The 17,320-nt window shown below is 45.0% G+C and overlaps 1 protein-coding gene across 1 annotated transcript in view; it reads right to left on the bottom strand.

The window, feature by feature from the left end:
* Positions 1 to 17,320, bottom strand: part of LOC103198160 (mucin-17-like) — a 58,772-nt gene that overhangs the window by 24,185 nt on the left and 17,267 nt on the right. Inside the window, exons 11-12 of the mRNA XM_042781002.1 lie at positions 12,765 to 12,844; positions 12,054 to 12,074 (exon numbers count right to left, since the gene is read on the bottom strand). Of these exons, the coding sequence (XP_042636936.1) occupies positions 12,054 to 12,074; positions 12,765 to 12,844 (101 nt within the window). The remainder of the gene's footprint in view (positions 1 to 12,053; positions 12,075 to 12,764; positions 12,845 to 17,320) is intronic.

The raw sequence follows: 17,320 nt of genomic DNA, 5'->3' as shown, positions 1-17,320 counted from the left end.
AAAAAAAGAAATTATGAAAGGTTAACTAGAAAATATCCCTTGTATGTTGGATTTAGTTTTAAAAATTACTGCATCATCTTTGACTCATAGGTTGAAATCATCAGGTCAGTTTCCTTTCCCCTTTCTACCTGTCCACGTGGCCTGCAGTCTCCTTTCCTCTTTCCTGAATTGGTCTTTCAATTTATGGGCCCATCTGCTTGAATTCTCCCACTGCTCTTAGTCTGAGCACAAGACTCTAGCTTAACTTGCCTTATGATGTATAATGCATTTGCTTGTTTGTTGATTTATATATTGGTTTTTTAAGTCTAACTCTTTTTTTCTTTTTAAATGAAGATGCAATGAATCCATGAGGTAACAACATTTCCACCATGTTGAACAAAGAAACTTAGGATGAAAGCGCTGTTGCCCTCTTCAGGTCCCCATCCTACCACAGCCTCCTCGGATTCCCTGTTTCTTGCTTTTCTTTACTGTAATAGATGCTGTCTTACTGAGCTATAACGTGTGAATTGAGCAGAGTGCACTAATACCAGGTGTAGAGCTGGGTGAATTGTTACGGGCGTAGACCTCCATGTAAGTGCCACTCACACAAAGATATAGGCCATTTCCACCTTCCCAGCCCCCTCCCAGCCAATACCCACCTCTAAAAGTAACTACTGTTCTGACTTCTATCTTTATCATTTATTTTTGCCTGGTTTTGAACCTCATATAAATGGAAAAGATACCATAAGACATGCAGAAGAAATGGCCCACAGAAGCCAATTGTACATCAAGAAGCAAGAGAATAAACAAATTGCACAGCATAGGAATAAAATAAAAGAGCAGACTACTGCTATGTAAAACACTATGGAAGACTCTCAGAAATGTTCTGTTGTGTTAAAGAAACCAGGCGTAAAAAAGAATGCATATTGTATGCTTCCACTTATATGAAATAATGTAGAACAGACAGAAGTAATCTATAGGGACAGAAAGCAGATCCGGGCTTGCCTAGGACTGGGCAGGGGGAGTCCGACTGCCAAGGGGCTGAAGGGAACTATTCGAGATGATGGAAATATTCTGTATCATGATTGTGATGGTTACATGAACATATGTTGTTGTTATGTGCCATCAAGTTGGACCCGACTCACAGCGACCCCTCCTTGGGTTTCTGAGGTGGCATCACTATGGAAATAGATTGCCCAACCTTCCTTCCGAGGAGTGGCTGGTGGGTTTGAACCGCCAGCCTTCTGGTTAGCAGTCAAGTGCCTTAGGCATATGTTTATTAAAATTTATTGACCAGTGCACTTGCAATGGATGCATTTTAGTGTATGCAAATTATACCTCAATAAAGTTGAGTTTAAAAGGAAAAAAACACAGACTGCACAACTTGAAAAAATCAGCTAATGGCATCACCCTACGTGATCCCCACTTGCTGAAGCCTAAGTAAGATCTAAAGGTACTCAAAAGCCACTCCTTGTTTATTTTTCAAGTCTATGACTTTGCAGAAATGTTGAGGCTCAAGCAGACTTACTAAGTAATGTGCTTTTTTCCTTCCCAGGTTCAGAACTAATTAAGAGAGAATGCAGGGACCAAGTGAACCCAGTGAATGGAGACTGAGACAGTCACTGGACTTCTGATATGAGCTAGCTTGGAGGATGTGACTAAGATTCGTGGTCAAATGGGTTGGTTGACATTGTCTGCCCTTTCTCCCCAGACCCAACCTTGGGACAACCCGCCTCAGAGAGGGGCAGCAGATCCATGACTGCTACCTCACACTGTCCAGGGCAGGGGGAGAAGCAAAAGAGATGTGAACCTCAGTGTTTAAAGCCTTTTAATACTTTGCACCAATCACTCAGCATAACTTAGACAACCGCTGTCATTTACTGTCACAAGTGTAGGGTGGCACAAGACCCAGGAGCGTTACCTAGAGGAAGTCTTACCACAGGGAAACCATAGGGGGTAAGTGTTCCCACTAGCAGAATCTATATGACCCCTTTACAGAGAAGAAGCTTAAATCCCCTTGAAGGACTTTAAAGACAACCTGAATAAAAGGAGAAATAGACCATCTTCATGGATAGGATGACTTAACACTGCAGAAATGATAATTCCCCCACCCCACATTCATCTATTAAATTCAGTCCTAAATTTATATGGTAATAAAAGTCCTTAGATAGCAAAGGAGATGTTGAAAAGGAAGGCAAAGGAGACTCACCCCATCAATTCTAAGGACATTTTACAGCATGGATATAATAAACCCGTATCGATCCTCATGCTGGAACAGGAAAATAGGAACCCAAATGAGAGCATAGAATCACCTCTACGTGACCATGGCAACTTGGCGTATAAAAGAGGTGACACCACAAATCAGTGGGGAAAACGGCCTGTTGGGTAGACGCTGTTGGGTCAACTGTCTCACTGTGTGGAGCAAAGTCAAGTTAGCTCCTGTGGTGGACTAGGAGACACCCCCCCCCCATGTCTATGCCTTAATACCCAGTGAATGTGTTCCCTTACATGGCAAATGGGACTTCACAGATGAGGTTAAATTAAGGATCATGAGATGAGTAGATTATCCTGGATTATCCAGTGCTTCCAGTCTAATTCCATGGATCTTCCTGGCTGCAGTTGAAGGGGAAAAAGGAGGAGATGTGATGATGGAAACAGAGGCTTGAGAGATGACTTTGAAGATGAAGGAAGCCATGTAACATAGGTGGCCTCTAGCAGCCGGGAAGGCAAGGGAACAGCACCTCTCCTGGAGCCAAGATGAGGAAGGAGCCAGCCCTGCTTACACCTTGATATTAGCCCTGTAAGAGTCATTTCCAACTTCTGACCTCCACAATGTAAGATAATAAATTTATATGGTTTTAAATGTGGTAATTTGTTACAACAGCAATGGGAGCTCTGGTAGCATAGTGCCTAAGGCACTTGACTGCTAACCAGAAGGCTGGCGGTTCAAACCCACCAGCCACTCCTCAGAAGGAAGATGGGGCAATCTACTTCCATAGTGATACTGCCTCGGAAACCCAAGGAGGGGTCCCTATGGGTCGGGTCTGACTCGACAGCAGTGAGTTTGGTTTTGGTTTTTGGTTAGGACAGTGGCTTTCACCTGTGCTGGTGTCGAGACCACAGAGACCTATTCCAGGTCAGTGACTCTCTGGAATCTTTCTTTGTTAGCTCTCGGATGATGCTGGTCTGCACCAAAGTGTGAACAGCCCTGCTAGGGGAGAAGAGGGCTCAGCCCTCCCTGGGATCTGCATGAGATCTTGGTCTGGCTCTTGGTTTGGAGGCCTCTGGAACTGCTGGAAACAAGAGCCCATGCTCAGCACTTCCCAGACCCAGGCTGCCCACCAGCTGGTTCCCAGCAAACCCTGGCTTGGCTACTCCAGTAACTTCTCAGGGTGGTGACACTCCTGGGCGTCTCTGACATGTTGGACCAAATCCCAGGCCTGAGTATTCCCAAGATGGATCTCTGCAGTGGAGGCACCCCCGTTCCGAAGGCAGGCAGGAGAGGAAACAGCTGGTGTGTCTCAGCCTTTCCAAGAAGGTTACGGGTGTGCCCTTCTAGGGGCCAGGAGTGGCTTCCCGTCTGTCCCCATCTGCTCTGCATAGCAGCAGTTATTCCCAGTGTTGCTGAGAGAGGGCCCTTCCCTGCCTGGGAATCTCCATCCTCTTTTGTGTGTCTGGAAAAAGCTGGCTCTGCTAGCAGTTAACATCTGGTATTGTTGCAGACAGTCCCCAAGTGGGGCCAATTGTTTATGATCAGCTGCTAATCAAAAGGTTGGTGGTTCAAACCCACGCAGCATTGCTGAAGACGAAAGACCTCGTGATCTGCTTCCGTAAAGGTTACAGCCAAGATAACCCTGTGGGGAGAGTTCTACTCCGTAACATGGGGGCTTGCCGTGAGTCAGTTCAACAGCAAGGGGTATTGGAGCCAGAGCAGAGGGTTGTTCACGGGGTGGGGAGTGGGCTCTGGAACCAAACACCTGGTGCATTTGCCTCTCCCATGCTGGGCTTCACAAGCCACTTATCCCCTTGAATTCCCAGGTTCCTCAATTGTAAAAAAGGGGGACAAAGGTACATACCTCATGGGGGGAGCTCTGGTAGCATAGTGCCTAAGGCACTTGACTGCTAACCAGAAGGCTGGCGGTTCAAACCCACCAGCCACTCCTCGGAAGGTAGGTTGGGCAACCTACTTCCATAGTGATACCGCCTCGGCAACCCACGGAGGGGTCGCTATGAGTCCGGTCCGACTCAACGGCACATAACAACAACAACACCTCATAGGGTTCTGAGAGGGTCAAATATAACCATGGGGTTTGCTAACCTTTTTCATGTCTGGCACATGTATTAAAGAAAACAAAACAAACAAACAAAAAACTTGAAACGGTCAGGCCGGGACAGAGGTTACCTGGGGGTGAGACTTCAGCTGTTTGCAGGCCCTGCCCTTGACTGAGGGCAGAGACCCACACTCCACATACCTGGGACCTTTCATGGCCCACTAAGCGAGGGGCACGGGTGCAGAAGCTGGATTGATGCATGTCCATTGCTTGGCGCCGGGCCAGCACACACCCAGGGCTCAGTGCTTGAGCTGTTTTTGCCATCAGGACACTTTTGGAGGTCTGGCGATATCACCTGGCAGAGGCCCTTTGACAACCCATGACAGTCATCGAGAGAGAACCACGTTATTGAGTCTTCGTAGATGTTAGGGGCCTCTTTCCCTAAAGATCCACATTTTTAATCCCGTCTGACCTGGAGGGGTCAGAACCAGCAGGCTGAAGGTCAATCTCATAAGCCAGGGCTCTGGGGTTCCGGCAGCTGCACAAACCTTGTGGCTGCAGGTCAGCCGAAGCTGCTGGTCTCTGCACACAACCAGGTCCCCCTGGCAGGTTTGAGATTCTCTGTGGGCCCTGAAGAAGGGTTGCTAATCCTGGACGCTGAGCTTTTGGCCTGGCCAGCACCTGCCCACAGCCGGCATCCAGCAGGGAGGTGTGATGGGCTCTCCAGCTGCACCCACTGCTCACTCCTGGCTCCTGACACCACCGAAGCCCATGCCTATGTTCACCTGCCCCAAGCCTGCAGCCTACTCACCGCTTGGGACCCACCCTCACTTCCAGGCCTGGTTTGCTCTGGGTTTGTCTTCACATTTCTCAGGGCCCCAGCTGCTCTTGACCTTAGCAAACCCTGGCTTCGGGGACTCCACCCCGGTGCTGGCTCATCTGTCTCTGTCTGGGCACTGCCTCCCACCCTTGGTCCTCACCAGGAGGCACCGAGCTAATCAGGCTGATTATCACCCAGGTTCAAGCCACTTTCCTGGCTACAATACACAGTAAATTTCCTTAGCAGCTGGGCTCCCGTGGGGCAGCCTGGGGTAGGAGGCTGCCCCTCCCCCACCCGAGGACAAGAGGCTCCCCTGCTGGGTCATAGCAGATGAATCGGGCCTGGCCAACCCGGGGTGTAATTTAAACAGCATTGGGGGAGTCACGTCACCCTCACAGCAAATCACAAATGATGGTATCTTCCTGGGCCTAGTAAGTGCTCTGGAGTTCTGAATGCCAAGACCTTCAGTGTTGTCTGAAAGAATGAAGGGCATTCGGCCTGCAAGGGAGCTTGACTTGCATAACACTTAGGACCTTAGCTTCCCTGCCTCCCTTCCCAGGTGTGTGGCTTGTGAATTCCCACTATCAATCTGCACCACCTTAATCGGACCACACTTTCCTCAGTCTAGCTCCCACCCTGCATTCTTTGTTTAGGGTGTTGCCCATCCCTGTCCCCAGATGGCTGCAGGGAGACATGTCCTCCAGATACCAGTGGCCAGGAACTCCCAGCTTCTCGGCCCACACTGCTCCGCCTGGCCCCTGTTAAAGGCCTCCCCTTGGCATTCCAACAGCTCAACTGCCCCCTGCAGCTCTGAGATCTGTGCCTGTTTCCATTCGTTGTTCAGTGGCTTAGGAGCTCTGGTGGTGTAGTGACTAAGGCATTTGACTGCTATCCAGAAGCCTGGCGGTTCAAATCTACCAGCAACTCCTCGGAAGGAAGACTAGGCAATCTACTTCTGTAGAGATACCGCTTCGGAAAGCCAAGGAGGGGTTGCTATGCATCAGAAACAAACCTATGCTTGTTTTCATTCGTTGTTCAGTGGCTTAGTGGCAGGGGGATAAATGGGACTGTCTTGGCTCTCTAGTGCTGCTATAACAGGAATTCCACAAGTGGATGGCTTAACAAACAGGAATTTATTCTTTAAAGTTCAGGAGGCTAGAAGTCCGAGTTCAAAGTGCCAGCTCCAGGAGCTGGGTGAAGACCCTTGGACCCTGAGACTCAGCCCTGCCTCCTGTTCCAGCCCCACTGGAGCCAGACGTTTCTTTCTACTCGCACAGCTGCTGGCTGCTGAGCCTGACAAACCCAAGGTCATCAAGGAAAATGGCACAGTCCCAAGGTCAGCAGGCTATATCCACTGGTTCAAGTCCAGGAACTAGAGATGAAGACTTAGCCAAATGCAGGACCCAAAATATGCCAAAATGCAAGAGACTTTTCTCAAAAGTTTCTCCATATATACTGGAAGCAGGCCATACCATGAAGGCAGCTACTTAGCTGCTCACAGGAGAGTCTACCATAGAGAGGTGATTACCATCTCATCATGGGGAATAACTACATTCATCTGCCAAGCCACTCAAGACCATGGCCTGGCCAAGTTGACACATGACCTTGATTGCAATGGGGAGCATTTGCTTACTCTGCCATCTTGTTCCACCTTCCAAGAGATCTGAATGTTAGATGATTTGGAAAAGCATTTCCCTCATCTGTACCCTGTCTGAGGTGGACTAGTGGCATGGTCTTAGTCTGTTGTCATGGATTATGGTTGAACTTCCAGCCTCACTTCATACTTGACCCATCCCCAGGCTCTTGGTGACTGAGGGTCACCTGGAAAGAACCAGAGAAGGAGAAGGATCACGGTGCTATATTTATTCCCAAACCCATGGCCCCTGGAGTGGAGACCTAAGCTCAGCTGACTCTTCCTTTTGTCTTGATCTGGGTGTGGGGGGAGGAGGAAAGAAACTAGCGAACCAAGCCATAAAGATGCCACAGCTTGCAGAGTCTGGTGGTTCCCCTAGGGTCAGAGGTCAGCACAAGGCACTCAGATAATGATAAGAATTTGATAATGTTGTCTTGGCATGAGTCTGAAATGGAGCCCGAGAAGGATGAGGTGAATGTGACAGAGAAGTTCCTAGAAACTTCAGAGATTACTCTTGATTCAATTATATTTAACAAGAATTAATACCATCCCCATGGTATTTTCAATCACCTCATATGCATGTGAGAGCTGGACAATGAATAAGGAAGACCGAAGAAGAGCTGATGCTTTTGAGTTGTGGTGCTGGCGAAGAATACTGAAAGTACCATGGACTGCTAAAAGAACTAACAGATCTGTCCTGGAGGAAGTGCAGCCAGAATGCTCCTTGGAAGCGAGAATGGCTAGACTTCATCTCACCTACTTTGGTCATGTTGTCAGAAGGTACCAGGCCCTGGAGAAGGATGTCATGCTTGGTAAAGTGGAGAGTCGACGAAAGAGGGGAAGGCCTTCAGCGAGACAGATTGACATGGTGGCTGCGATGATGGGCTCAAGTATAGCAGGGATCATGGAACTGGTGTGGGATTGGGTGGTGTTTCATTCTGCTGTGCATGGGGTCGCTATGAGTCGGAAATGACTCAACAGCACCTAACAAAAACAACCACCATCCTCTATGCACAAGGCACTGTGTTAGGAGCTGTGGGAGTACAGAGAAGAATGAAGCCCCATCTTTACCCTGGAGTGGGGAATCGATAGGTACGGGGAATTATGAGTGGGACAAGAGCAGTATACACAACAGTGTTAAGGAGATGTAGAGGAGAGAGGTTAATTGTGAAGGCCTCTTGGAGGAAGTGGAAGTGGAGCTGCAGCTTGGGAGAGGTTTCAGCTAGGGGAATGGAATGCAGACTGAAGAAACAGTAAGAGGAACAGTGGTCTTTCAGCCGTCCACGCAGGTAGGGACAGAGCTGCTGCAGGTAGAGGTGGAGAGAGAAGGAAGGGGCAGGTGCAGATCACAGGGTCCTTGGAGACTATGCTGAGGAGTGTAGACTGTTCTTCAGTAAGATCAGTGCTTTATGAGCAGGTGACCAGCAGAATCAGGAAGGAAAATGTGGAAGGAGTGATGGACAGTGGATGGGCCACAGGGAGAGACTGACTAGTACAGCACTGGGCTGGTGGCAATCCTGCAAACAGACTTGTGGGGACTGGTAGTTGAAGCATCAAAAGGGAAGTAGTGCATGTGGGACTGCAGGGCCACAAGGGACAATACAGATGGCCACAGGTGGCCCTGGGGGGGTGGTTCCTAGATCTCCCTTTACCTTTAAGCCCCCACCAGACCGTCTCTCTGTGCCGTGGTGTATCCACCTCCAGTCAAAAGGACTCAATGCATTTGGATTTCCCTGTTTCTACAAAGTGACAGGCCCTTTCATTTTGTCCCCAGTTAACCAATCATTCTTCTAAAGTTGGAGGAGGAAAGAGAGAAGGGCTGCTGGAAAGAGAAATGTGAAGGAAGAAGCTGATGAAACAATAAGTAGTTTTTGGAGAACTTTCTATAGGCTAGGCATTGTTGCAAGCACATTGTAGATGTTGTTGTTGTTATGTGCCATCGAGTCAGACTCGACTCATAGCGGCCCCTCTTTGGGTTTCTGAGGCAGTGTCACTATGGAAGTAGATTGTGCAACCTTCCTTCTGAGTTGTAGATATTAACACAGCTAATCCCAGGAGCACCCCCACCATGAGGGCACATGACTGATGGCCAGGAACACAGCCTGGATTCCAGGCTTTCTGGTTTGTAATCCTAGCATCAGTCCCTCAAGCTGTGTCATCTTGGTCCAGTTACTGGACATTTCTTTACTTCAGTTCTCTCATCTGTAGAATGGGGATGATAATTGTTCATACTTCACAGAGTTTTAAGGGATAAGTGAATTTTAAAAATAGGCAATATTTAGAACAGTGCTTGCCACAGAAACAGAGTGACCCAAACCTTCATTCCTGGAGGTTCTGGGCCATTAGTAGTCCTTACTGAATTGAGTTGTTGTCGTTTTCTATTGACTTTAATCATAGGGTTTGGTAGACTAAGAGACACCCTACATGATTGCCTATATCCCAGACACACTCTTCCTTACCTCTGTTGTGTAGTAACGCTCCAATTTCCTTTTGGTAATTAGGATCAGCCACCTCTGGAGAGCAGTAAGTTCCTTCTTTGCCTTTGATTCAAGGGCACAAGGAGCTCAGAGTGGCCAGGTGGCAGTTTTAAATGCCAGTTCAATGGAATCATTATTATAGCTCCTGGCAGAAGCTTTCTTCTTTTGGAACTAAGACCTCTAGGCCAGCAGAGTGTGAGTCATGGGAACAGGAAGCAAAAACTTTGCTGGTGGATCACTAGGGTTCATAGTGAGTGTGCTACTCTTGTTTCCACCCCTTGATTCCTGGACCCATGAATCCTGGCCATGGGAGAAACAGCACTGTATGTTGGGGGCTGATTTAGAGCCTATACAGCCTCCTGGAGAATATGGCCCCAGAAATCATCACTCGGTTCTACAGATGAGGGGACTGGGCTCCGGAGAGAAGTGACTTTCCCAAGCTCACTCAACTAGCGAATGGCTTGTCACGAACTGACTCTGTGCAGCCCGTGCCTTTAGCCTTTCTGTCCTGCCTTTCCGTGGAGCCAATGTGAGAGGAGCGCAGGAAGGAGCACAGAACTGATGTGGGTAATGCAATTCCAGACTATGGGGCCTGCAGCCCTGTTAAATGTCCCCATTCATGGCTACTGGAGCCTGGGGCTGTAGGAGGTTAAACCGTGGGAAGAAGGCAGGCCTGGAAGTGAAGAGATCTGGATTCAGCCCAGTCTTAGGAGATTTTTTTTTTTCCCTTTGGGCCATAAAGTTTTATGGGCATTTCTGGGGAAGAGACAAGGTACCTCCCAGGTGGAGGATATTTTGATAGCAAATATGGCAATGAGCCAAGTGAAGTTTAATCATCTCTCATGGTGGAGACCAAAGGGAATGGTGGTGAGAAGTTGGACCTTGCCTGCAGTGTTCTGAGTGCCCATGAGGGGGCAGACTAGGCTCTTTGTTAGGTTAAGTTTAAGGTGGATGAGGTGGCTTGTGGGAGAGACCTTCCAGAACAAACTGATTCCTGAGTTGTGGGGCTGGAGTTATAATAAAGCTCCTACGAGTCTTAAAAAGCACAGTGACAAAGAGGACTTTACAGATCATCTGGCCCTTATTTGGCAGAGGACAAGGCTGAGTCCAAATAATTTTCCCTAATTTAACCCAGGGAGTTGAGAGCAAAGCTGGAAATGGAACTCTGGGTACATCTCTTCAGATCTATGGAAAGAAACATCAGCCCACTTCCAGAAGGAGAATGTGGAAAGCCAGGTTCTCTCCCAGTGCAGAGTGAGTCCCTGCAGCATGTGAGTGAGTGTGTGAGTCCCCAGGTTCTCTCCCAGTGCAGAGTGAGTCCCTGCAGCATGTGAGTGAGTGTGTGAGTCCTGTCTCATGGCTTCCTCAGTGGCTGTCAATGATGCTGTGAAGGTCAGGGAATGGTACTCATCCTGGCTGTAGATTGCCTCTTGTCATCATCAGGCAGAACTCATGAGACCCTAACACCCTGGAGGAGAGGAGGAGAAAGAGCCTGGCAAGTGAGAAACAGGGCCTTGTGTAGGGTGGCAAGTGCAGAAAGGTCTGAGAACCATGAAAATTTTAATGGAGTTGCTTTTATTGTTTTTAGATATTACAAACATATGATTATATTTATTAACATAAATTAGACATCAACAAAAATAAGTAGTTAAACATATCCATAATCCTATGTACCTCAAAATAAATGTTATACATTAAAAAAAAAACCTCATGAGTATTTTTTAATGAAAAAAGAATACAATAACTTACAAGAATAGTTTATAAACTGTAAAGTGCAGTCCAGTGTTGAAGGGATCACCATTCTGAATGAATTGGGGGGAGAACACTGTCCTTGGTGCTGAAACAGAATCGTAGGAGGAAGACCTTCCCTACATAGAAATGTGCAGGAGGGCCTCCCTGAAATAACGGCAACCACATTGTAGCTTCCATGATGTCCCCATGTGAGAGTTTCCCAGCACTGTGGTCTCTCTCTTCTTCCTCCTTATAAATGCAGGGTCATTTCCCATCAGTTTCTTGAATGCTCCCAATGAGGAAAATACTCCACCAAGCCAGTGGTTTCACTGTGGGGGTTCAAAGGGTGTCAGCCACACCGGTGACACTGTCAGAGAGGGTGACACCAAAATGACTGTTTATAAATATTTTTTGCAGCGTTTCAGCAGAAATTTATGGTATTTTTATAAACACATCTCTGTAGTTAGTTACAACCACAGAAACATTTTTTGTAAGCCCACTCTACAAGTATCAATGTACCTACAAGGCTAAAATGCTATGCTAATTTACTTTCTGAACCTTCTTGTGAGCTCTGGTCAGAGCTGTCATTATTACCCAATTACAAGGAGGCTTCAAATCACATAGTTTTGTCTGCACACGCTACAAGACTGTTGGTTTTGTTGATGCTAGTGTTTTTATAGTTGCTGGTTTTGTCAAATTCTCTAGTGCGTTAGCTACAGTATTGAGGTAAGTAGAATTTGTGAATCTATATCAATAACTTTCTTGGGAGTGAAGGAGAATAATAATAATAAATGTCTTCTGCTTAGTGACTAATAATGCCATGCAATGTAGAAAGATGTTACAAAACAGTTTTGTTGTTAGTAGTCATTGAATCCAAGAAACATTACATTTAAGCAACTTACAACTATATTTGTCACATGTTACTCTCTGAATAAAATTGATAATAAACATTGCTAAGGATGGTCTGGTATGGTCTGGTATGGGAGAAGGTCCATGATGGAGGTGGGACGCCATGAGTTACTGCGCTGGCTGACACAAACCCTGGGGATGCCATTCTGCACTGCAGAGCTTGGGGCTTCTCACTCTCAGGTTCCACAGTTCCACGAGAAACTGCTTTTTCCTTAAATATGTGTCATCATTACCTGCGGCCTCTGAATTTTGACCTGGAAAGAAAGAGAATTAGGTGAGGATTGGGTCCACGATGAGGCTGGGATTTGGGACCATGCAAGGCTTCGGACTGCAGAAGTGCTCAACTGAAACCTGGCCCTATTACCTGGAGTCAAGTACAAACCAACAGTATCTTCCCCTCCCAGGTACGTTTCCAGAAATACTGGCTATGGATTTCATCTTTGCCCCAGAACTCTCTCTAGGGAGTGTAGGGCCTGAAACTAATCGTGGCATTCCTTCTGGCCTCAAATATTCAACTGGTTGAGATGATATTAAAGTGGTCATAAGGAATGGCCACTCCTTATCCAAGTGACCAATCTTAGATACAATAACAGTGGTGTGGTGTCATAGCAACACAATGACATATTCATAACAAGAATGTCTAAGTGGAAGCTAATCAAGTCTCTGGACCTAACTGCCAGTTTATAGGAGATGCAGAGGATTGAAGGACAAGTCAAATGACACCATAAGGAAATAATCAGACATATTTAGAATATGTGGTACATTCCTCAAGACAATCCTCCTGGACTCTTAACAAAAATCCTATCTATATATGCCATAGGAGCCCCTGCACTAACAAATCTAAAGATGGCTTTACATTCCTGAAGGGCTAACAATGGTAGGAGGAGAGAGAGGGTCTCAGGGCAGGGGCGGGGGAATGAACATCTTATTGAGCCTGCTCTTACCTTTGTTTCAGAGTCTATGTGGCTCAGTGAGGCCTGGAAGTTACTATAGATGGAGTCCATATAGATAGAATCCTCTTGTTCTATAGGAAGAAAGAAGAAAGAAGGAGCAGGTGGTTAGGAAGACAAACCCCTCCTCTCTGCTCTCTAATCCCACCCACTGGAAGGCAAGGCAGGTGAGCAAATACACTTTCCAACAACATGGAAAACTGCCGGAAGCATGACAGACTCCTGCATTACCTGATCTCAGCAGATTGATTGGCTGTGTGAAGATGTGAAAAAGCACATTCAAAAACCCAACAATCAGTTAATTCAAAAGAAGGAAGAAAAAGAGGAAAAAGGGAAGAAAAAAACAAACCAGACAAGTAGAATATATCAAGATGGTAGATTTAAAATAGCGAGACGTAGATTTAAAGTAAATATGTTAATAATCACGTTGAATATAAATGGTCTAAATTTCCAAATTTAGGTAGAGTTTATAAAATTGGTTTTTTTTTTTTTTTTCCAAAAGGAAGACTCTATATGTGCTTTCTACTAGAAATGCACTTTAACAATAAGGACAAAAATAGGTAAAAAGTAAAAGGGTAAAAATAGATAAACAATACTCCTTGCAAGTATTGGGCAATCTACTTCCGTAGTGATACTGTCTCAGAAACCCAAGGAGGGGTCGCTATGAGTCGGATCTGACTCAAAGGCAATGCGTTTGTGCATAACGCCCAAATACTGGGAATCATGGCTCAGCCAAGTTGACACACGCAGCCACCTCATTCATTTGCATATTGTCTATGAATACTTTGTCTTTTCATAAGCAGAGATGAGTAGTAGGATAAAGATTATATAACCCACAAAGTCCAAAATATGCTGTCTGGCTCTTTCACAGAAAAATTTTGCAAAACCCTGGTTAAATGGAATGGCTTTTGATATTTTTCCATTGAGAATGAGTTTTGTCTGTTTGTGTGGATACCTTTACCAAGAAATAGAAATTCTCTTCTATCTCTAATTTGTTGACAGATGGATGTAGATTTTCACTAAATAGTTTATTTTGCATCTACTGTGGTGATCATAATTTTCTCTTTATTCTGCTAATGTGGTGGTGAATTTAAGGAGCTCTGGTGGTGCAGTGCCTAAGGCATTTGACTGCTAACCAGAAAGTTGGGTGTTCAAACCCACCAGCAGCTCCATGGAAGGAAGATGGGGCCGTCTGCTTCCATAAGGATTAACCACATTGGGAACCCAGTGGGGGTCACTAGGAGTCAACATTGACTTGATGGCAGTGGATTCATTTTGGTTTGGGTGGTGAATCTACAAACAGATGTTCTAATCTTCAGTTACTGCTGCTGTCCTGAATGGGCTCAGTCAGCCATGCTTTTTATATGTGCTGGATTTGGTGTGCTAAATTTTTGTTCAGGATTTTTGTCATGATATTTGTAAATGAATTATGCTTTAAATTTTACTTTCTTGTACTGTTCTTGTCTGGCTTCGCTATAAAGGTTTAAGGTCGTAAAGTGAGTGAGAGAGAATTCCCTTTTCTTTTTGTTCTCTGAATGAGTTTGTATAAGATTGTAAATCTTCTTTCTCTGAAAATTTGGTCGACTCCACTTTCAAAATGTGATTAATTTTTGAAAATAGAATTTTCATTTTTAAAAGAAAAAAAGTTTTGGGACCATGCTGTTTTTCAGAATGTTGCCTAAGTTTATAGACCCTATTGGTTTAAAGATGTTCATGTTGTCGTTGTTGTTGTTATGTGCTGTTGAGTCAGACCCGACTCATAGCGACCCCTCCTTGGGTTTCTGAGGCAGTATCACTACGGAAGTAGATTGCCCAACTTTCCTTCCAAGGAGTGGCTGGTGGGTTTGAACCGCCAGCCTTCTGATTAGCAGTCAAGTGCCTTAAGCACTATGTGACCAGAGCTCCCAAAGATGTTCATAATATTATCTTTTTAGTATTACAGCTGTTGTTATAGTAATGTTCTCTTATTCATCCCTGATATTGAGTATTTTTACTTTCATTCTTGTCTCTTCATCAGTCTTAAGCAGAAGTTAGCCAACTTTATTAACCTTTTCAAATAGCCAAATTTTGGTTTGTGGATCCTTTCTATTTTTTCTAAATTGTATTTATTTTGTTGTTGCTCAGAATAGACAAAACAAAAGATACACCCATCCCACAATTTCTACATGTATAATTTAGTAATGATCATGGATTGAATGATCATTCATAGGAGCTCTGGTAGCATAGTGTCTAAGGCACTTGACTGCTAACCAGAAGGCTGGCGGTTCAAACCCACCAGCCACTCCTCGGAAGGAAGGTTGGGCAATCTACTTCTGCAGTGACACTGCCTTGGAAACTGAAGGAGGGGTCGCTATTAGTTGGGGGCACTCCATGGAACATAACAACAACAACAGAGTTGTCAAGTTAGCCTGTTAATTTAAGATTTTTCTTCTTTTTTTAGTGTAGGCATTTGTTGCTACAAGTTTTTCTTTGAGTACTGCCTTATTGCATCCCATAAGTTTTGGTATGTTGTGCTTTCATTTTAATCTGACTCTAAGAAATTAGTGATTTCTTCCTTGACCCATTGTTAGTTTAATAGTGTGTTGTTTAATTTCTGTATGCTTATGTGCTTTCTAGGAGCTCTGGCGGCGTAGTGCCTAAGGCACTTGACTGCTAACCAGAAGGCTGGCAGTTCAAACCCACCAGCCACTCCTGGGAAGGAAGGTTGGGCAATCTACTTCCGTAGTGATACTGCCTCGAAAACCCAAGGAGGAGTCGCTATGAGTTGGATCTGACTCAACAGCAGTGAGTTTGGTTTGGTTGGGATGTGTTTTCTAGTTTCTTTTCTTTTCTTTTTTTTTTTTTTTCCTGTTATTAATTTCTAGCTTCATTCCATTGTGGTCAGAGAAAATGCTATGTATGACTTCAATCTTTTAAAATTTATCAAGACTTGCTTTTTGACCTAAGGTGTGACCTATCCTGGAGTGATCCATGTGCACTGAGTAGAATGGGTTTTGTGCTGGTTTTGGGTGGAGTGTTCTGTGTAGTCTGTGGTATCTCATTGGTTTATAATGTCATCCAGGCTCTGTGTTTCCTTGTTGACTTTCTTTCTGGACGTTTTGTCCAGTATTGAAAATGGTGCATTGAAGTCTCCAACTATTACTGTAGCATTATTTCTCCCTTCAACTCTATCAGTGTTTGCTTTATATATTTAGGTGCCCCAATGTTGGGTGCATGTATATTTATGATTGCTAAACCTTCTTGATTAATTGACTCTTTTATCATTCTCTAATGTCTGTCTTTATCTCTTCTGATAGGTTGTGTCTTCAACTCTATCTTATCTGCTATTAACATTACCACCTGGCTCTCTTTTGGTTGTTACTGGACTGGAATTTTTTTCTATCCTTTCACTTTCAACCTATTTGTGCCCTTGAGTTTAAGGTGTATTTTTTGTGAACAGTACATAGTTGGATCATAGTTTTTTTTTTCATCTATTCTGCCACTGTCTGCACATTGACTGCAGCATTTAGTCTATTTACATTCATGTAATTACTGATAGGGAGTAGCTTACTTCTGACATTTTGTTATTTGTTTTTTGTGTGTTTCTGAAGTCTTCTTTGTCTTTGTCTGTTAGTACTGCTTGCTTTTCTGTTTTGTTTCTTAATTGAGCATTTTTTGTTCCTTTCTCTTTACCCTTTGTGTATGTATGTGTGAGTATGTGTGTGTGTGTGTGTATAGATATAGATATAGATATATGTAATATTTTCCTTAGTTATTATCATGAATATTACATTTAAGAGCTTGTATTTATGATCAGGTAGGGGTTGGTGAATAGGCATGTACCCTAGACCACGGATAGATTTAGCTGAAGATAATCTTACATATGTACTTGTGTTACAAAACCAGCTACACACAGTGCAGAAGCAACAGAAGACAGAGTTGCAGTAACCTTTCAGAGACAATACACCTTGAGAGAGAGAATCACTGGGTCTGCCGACTCAGGACCATAATCTTGGGGGACAGCAAACTCAACTTGGCACAACATAGTACATACAAATCTTGTCCCACAACCTACTTTGGTGAGTAGCAACTGGGGTCTTAAAAGCTTTTGAGCAGCCATCTAAGATGGAACTATTGGTCTCCTCTCGTCTGAAGCAAAGAAGAGTGAAGAAAATAAAAGGCATCTGGAAACAGTTAGTCCAAGGATAAGATGGACACCAAAACCAGAAGAACTAGATGGTGCCTGGCTACCAATGCCAACCACTCAGAAAGGGACCAAACCAGGCGATCCTGGACAGAGTGGGAAGAAAAATTTGGAACAAAATCCAAAAGCACAAAAATGACCAGAATTATTGGTCAGATAGACTCTGGTGGAACCCCCAAGACTATGGCCCTGGGTTACCCTTTGGGCCTAGAATTGGATTCATGTCCACAGATTGGCTCTCAGCCCAACAGTAGAAAGAACTGCATGCAGAACACCTATCCCAAGGCAATACACCCACCTACTCTAGGGAGACACACCCCTTAAAGCAATCAGCCATGAGACACCAGAGGGGCAGTATTCACATAGA

Source organism: Orycteropus afer, unplaced genomic scaffold, assembly GCF_000298275.1.
Source record: "Orycteropus afer afer isolate SDZICR_OR568_19922 unplaced genomic scaffold, OryAfe1.0 scaffold00006, whole genome shotgun sequence".
NCBI classification, from domain to species: Eukaryota; Metazoa; Chordata; class Mammalia; order Tubulidentata; family Orycteropodidae; genus Orycteropus; species Orycteropus afer.
Note: the sequence above shows the minus strand (reverse complement) of the source record. Positions and strands in the feature narration are given on the sequence as shown.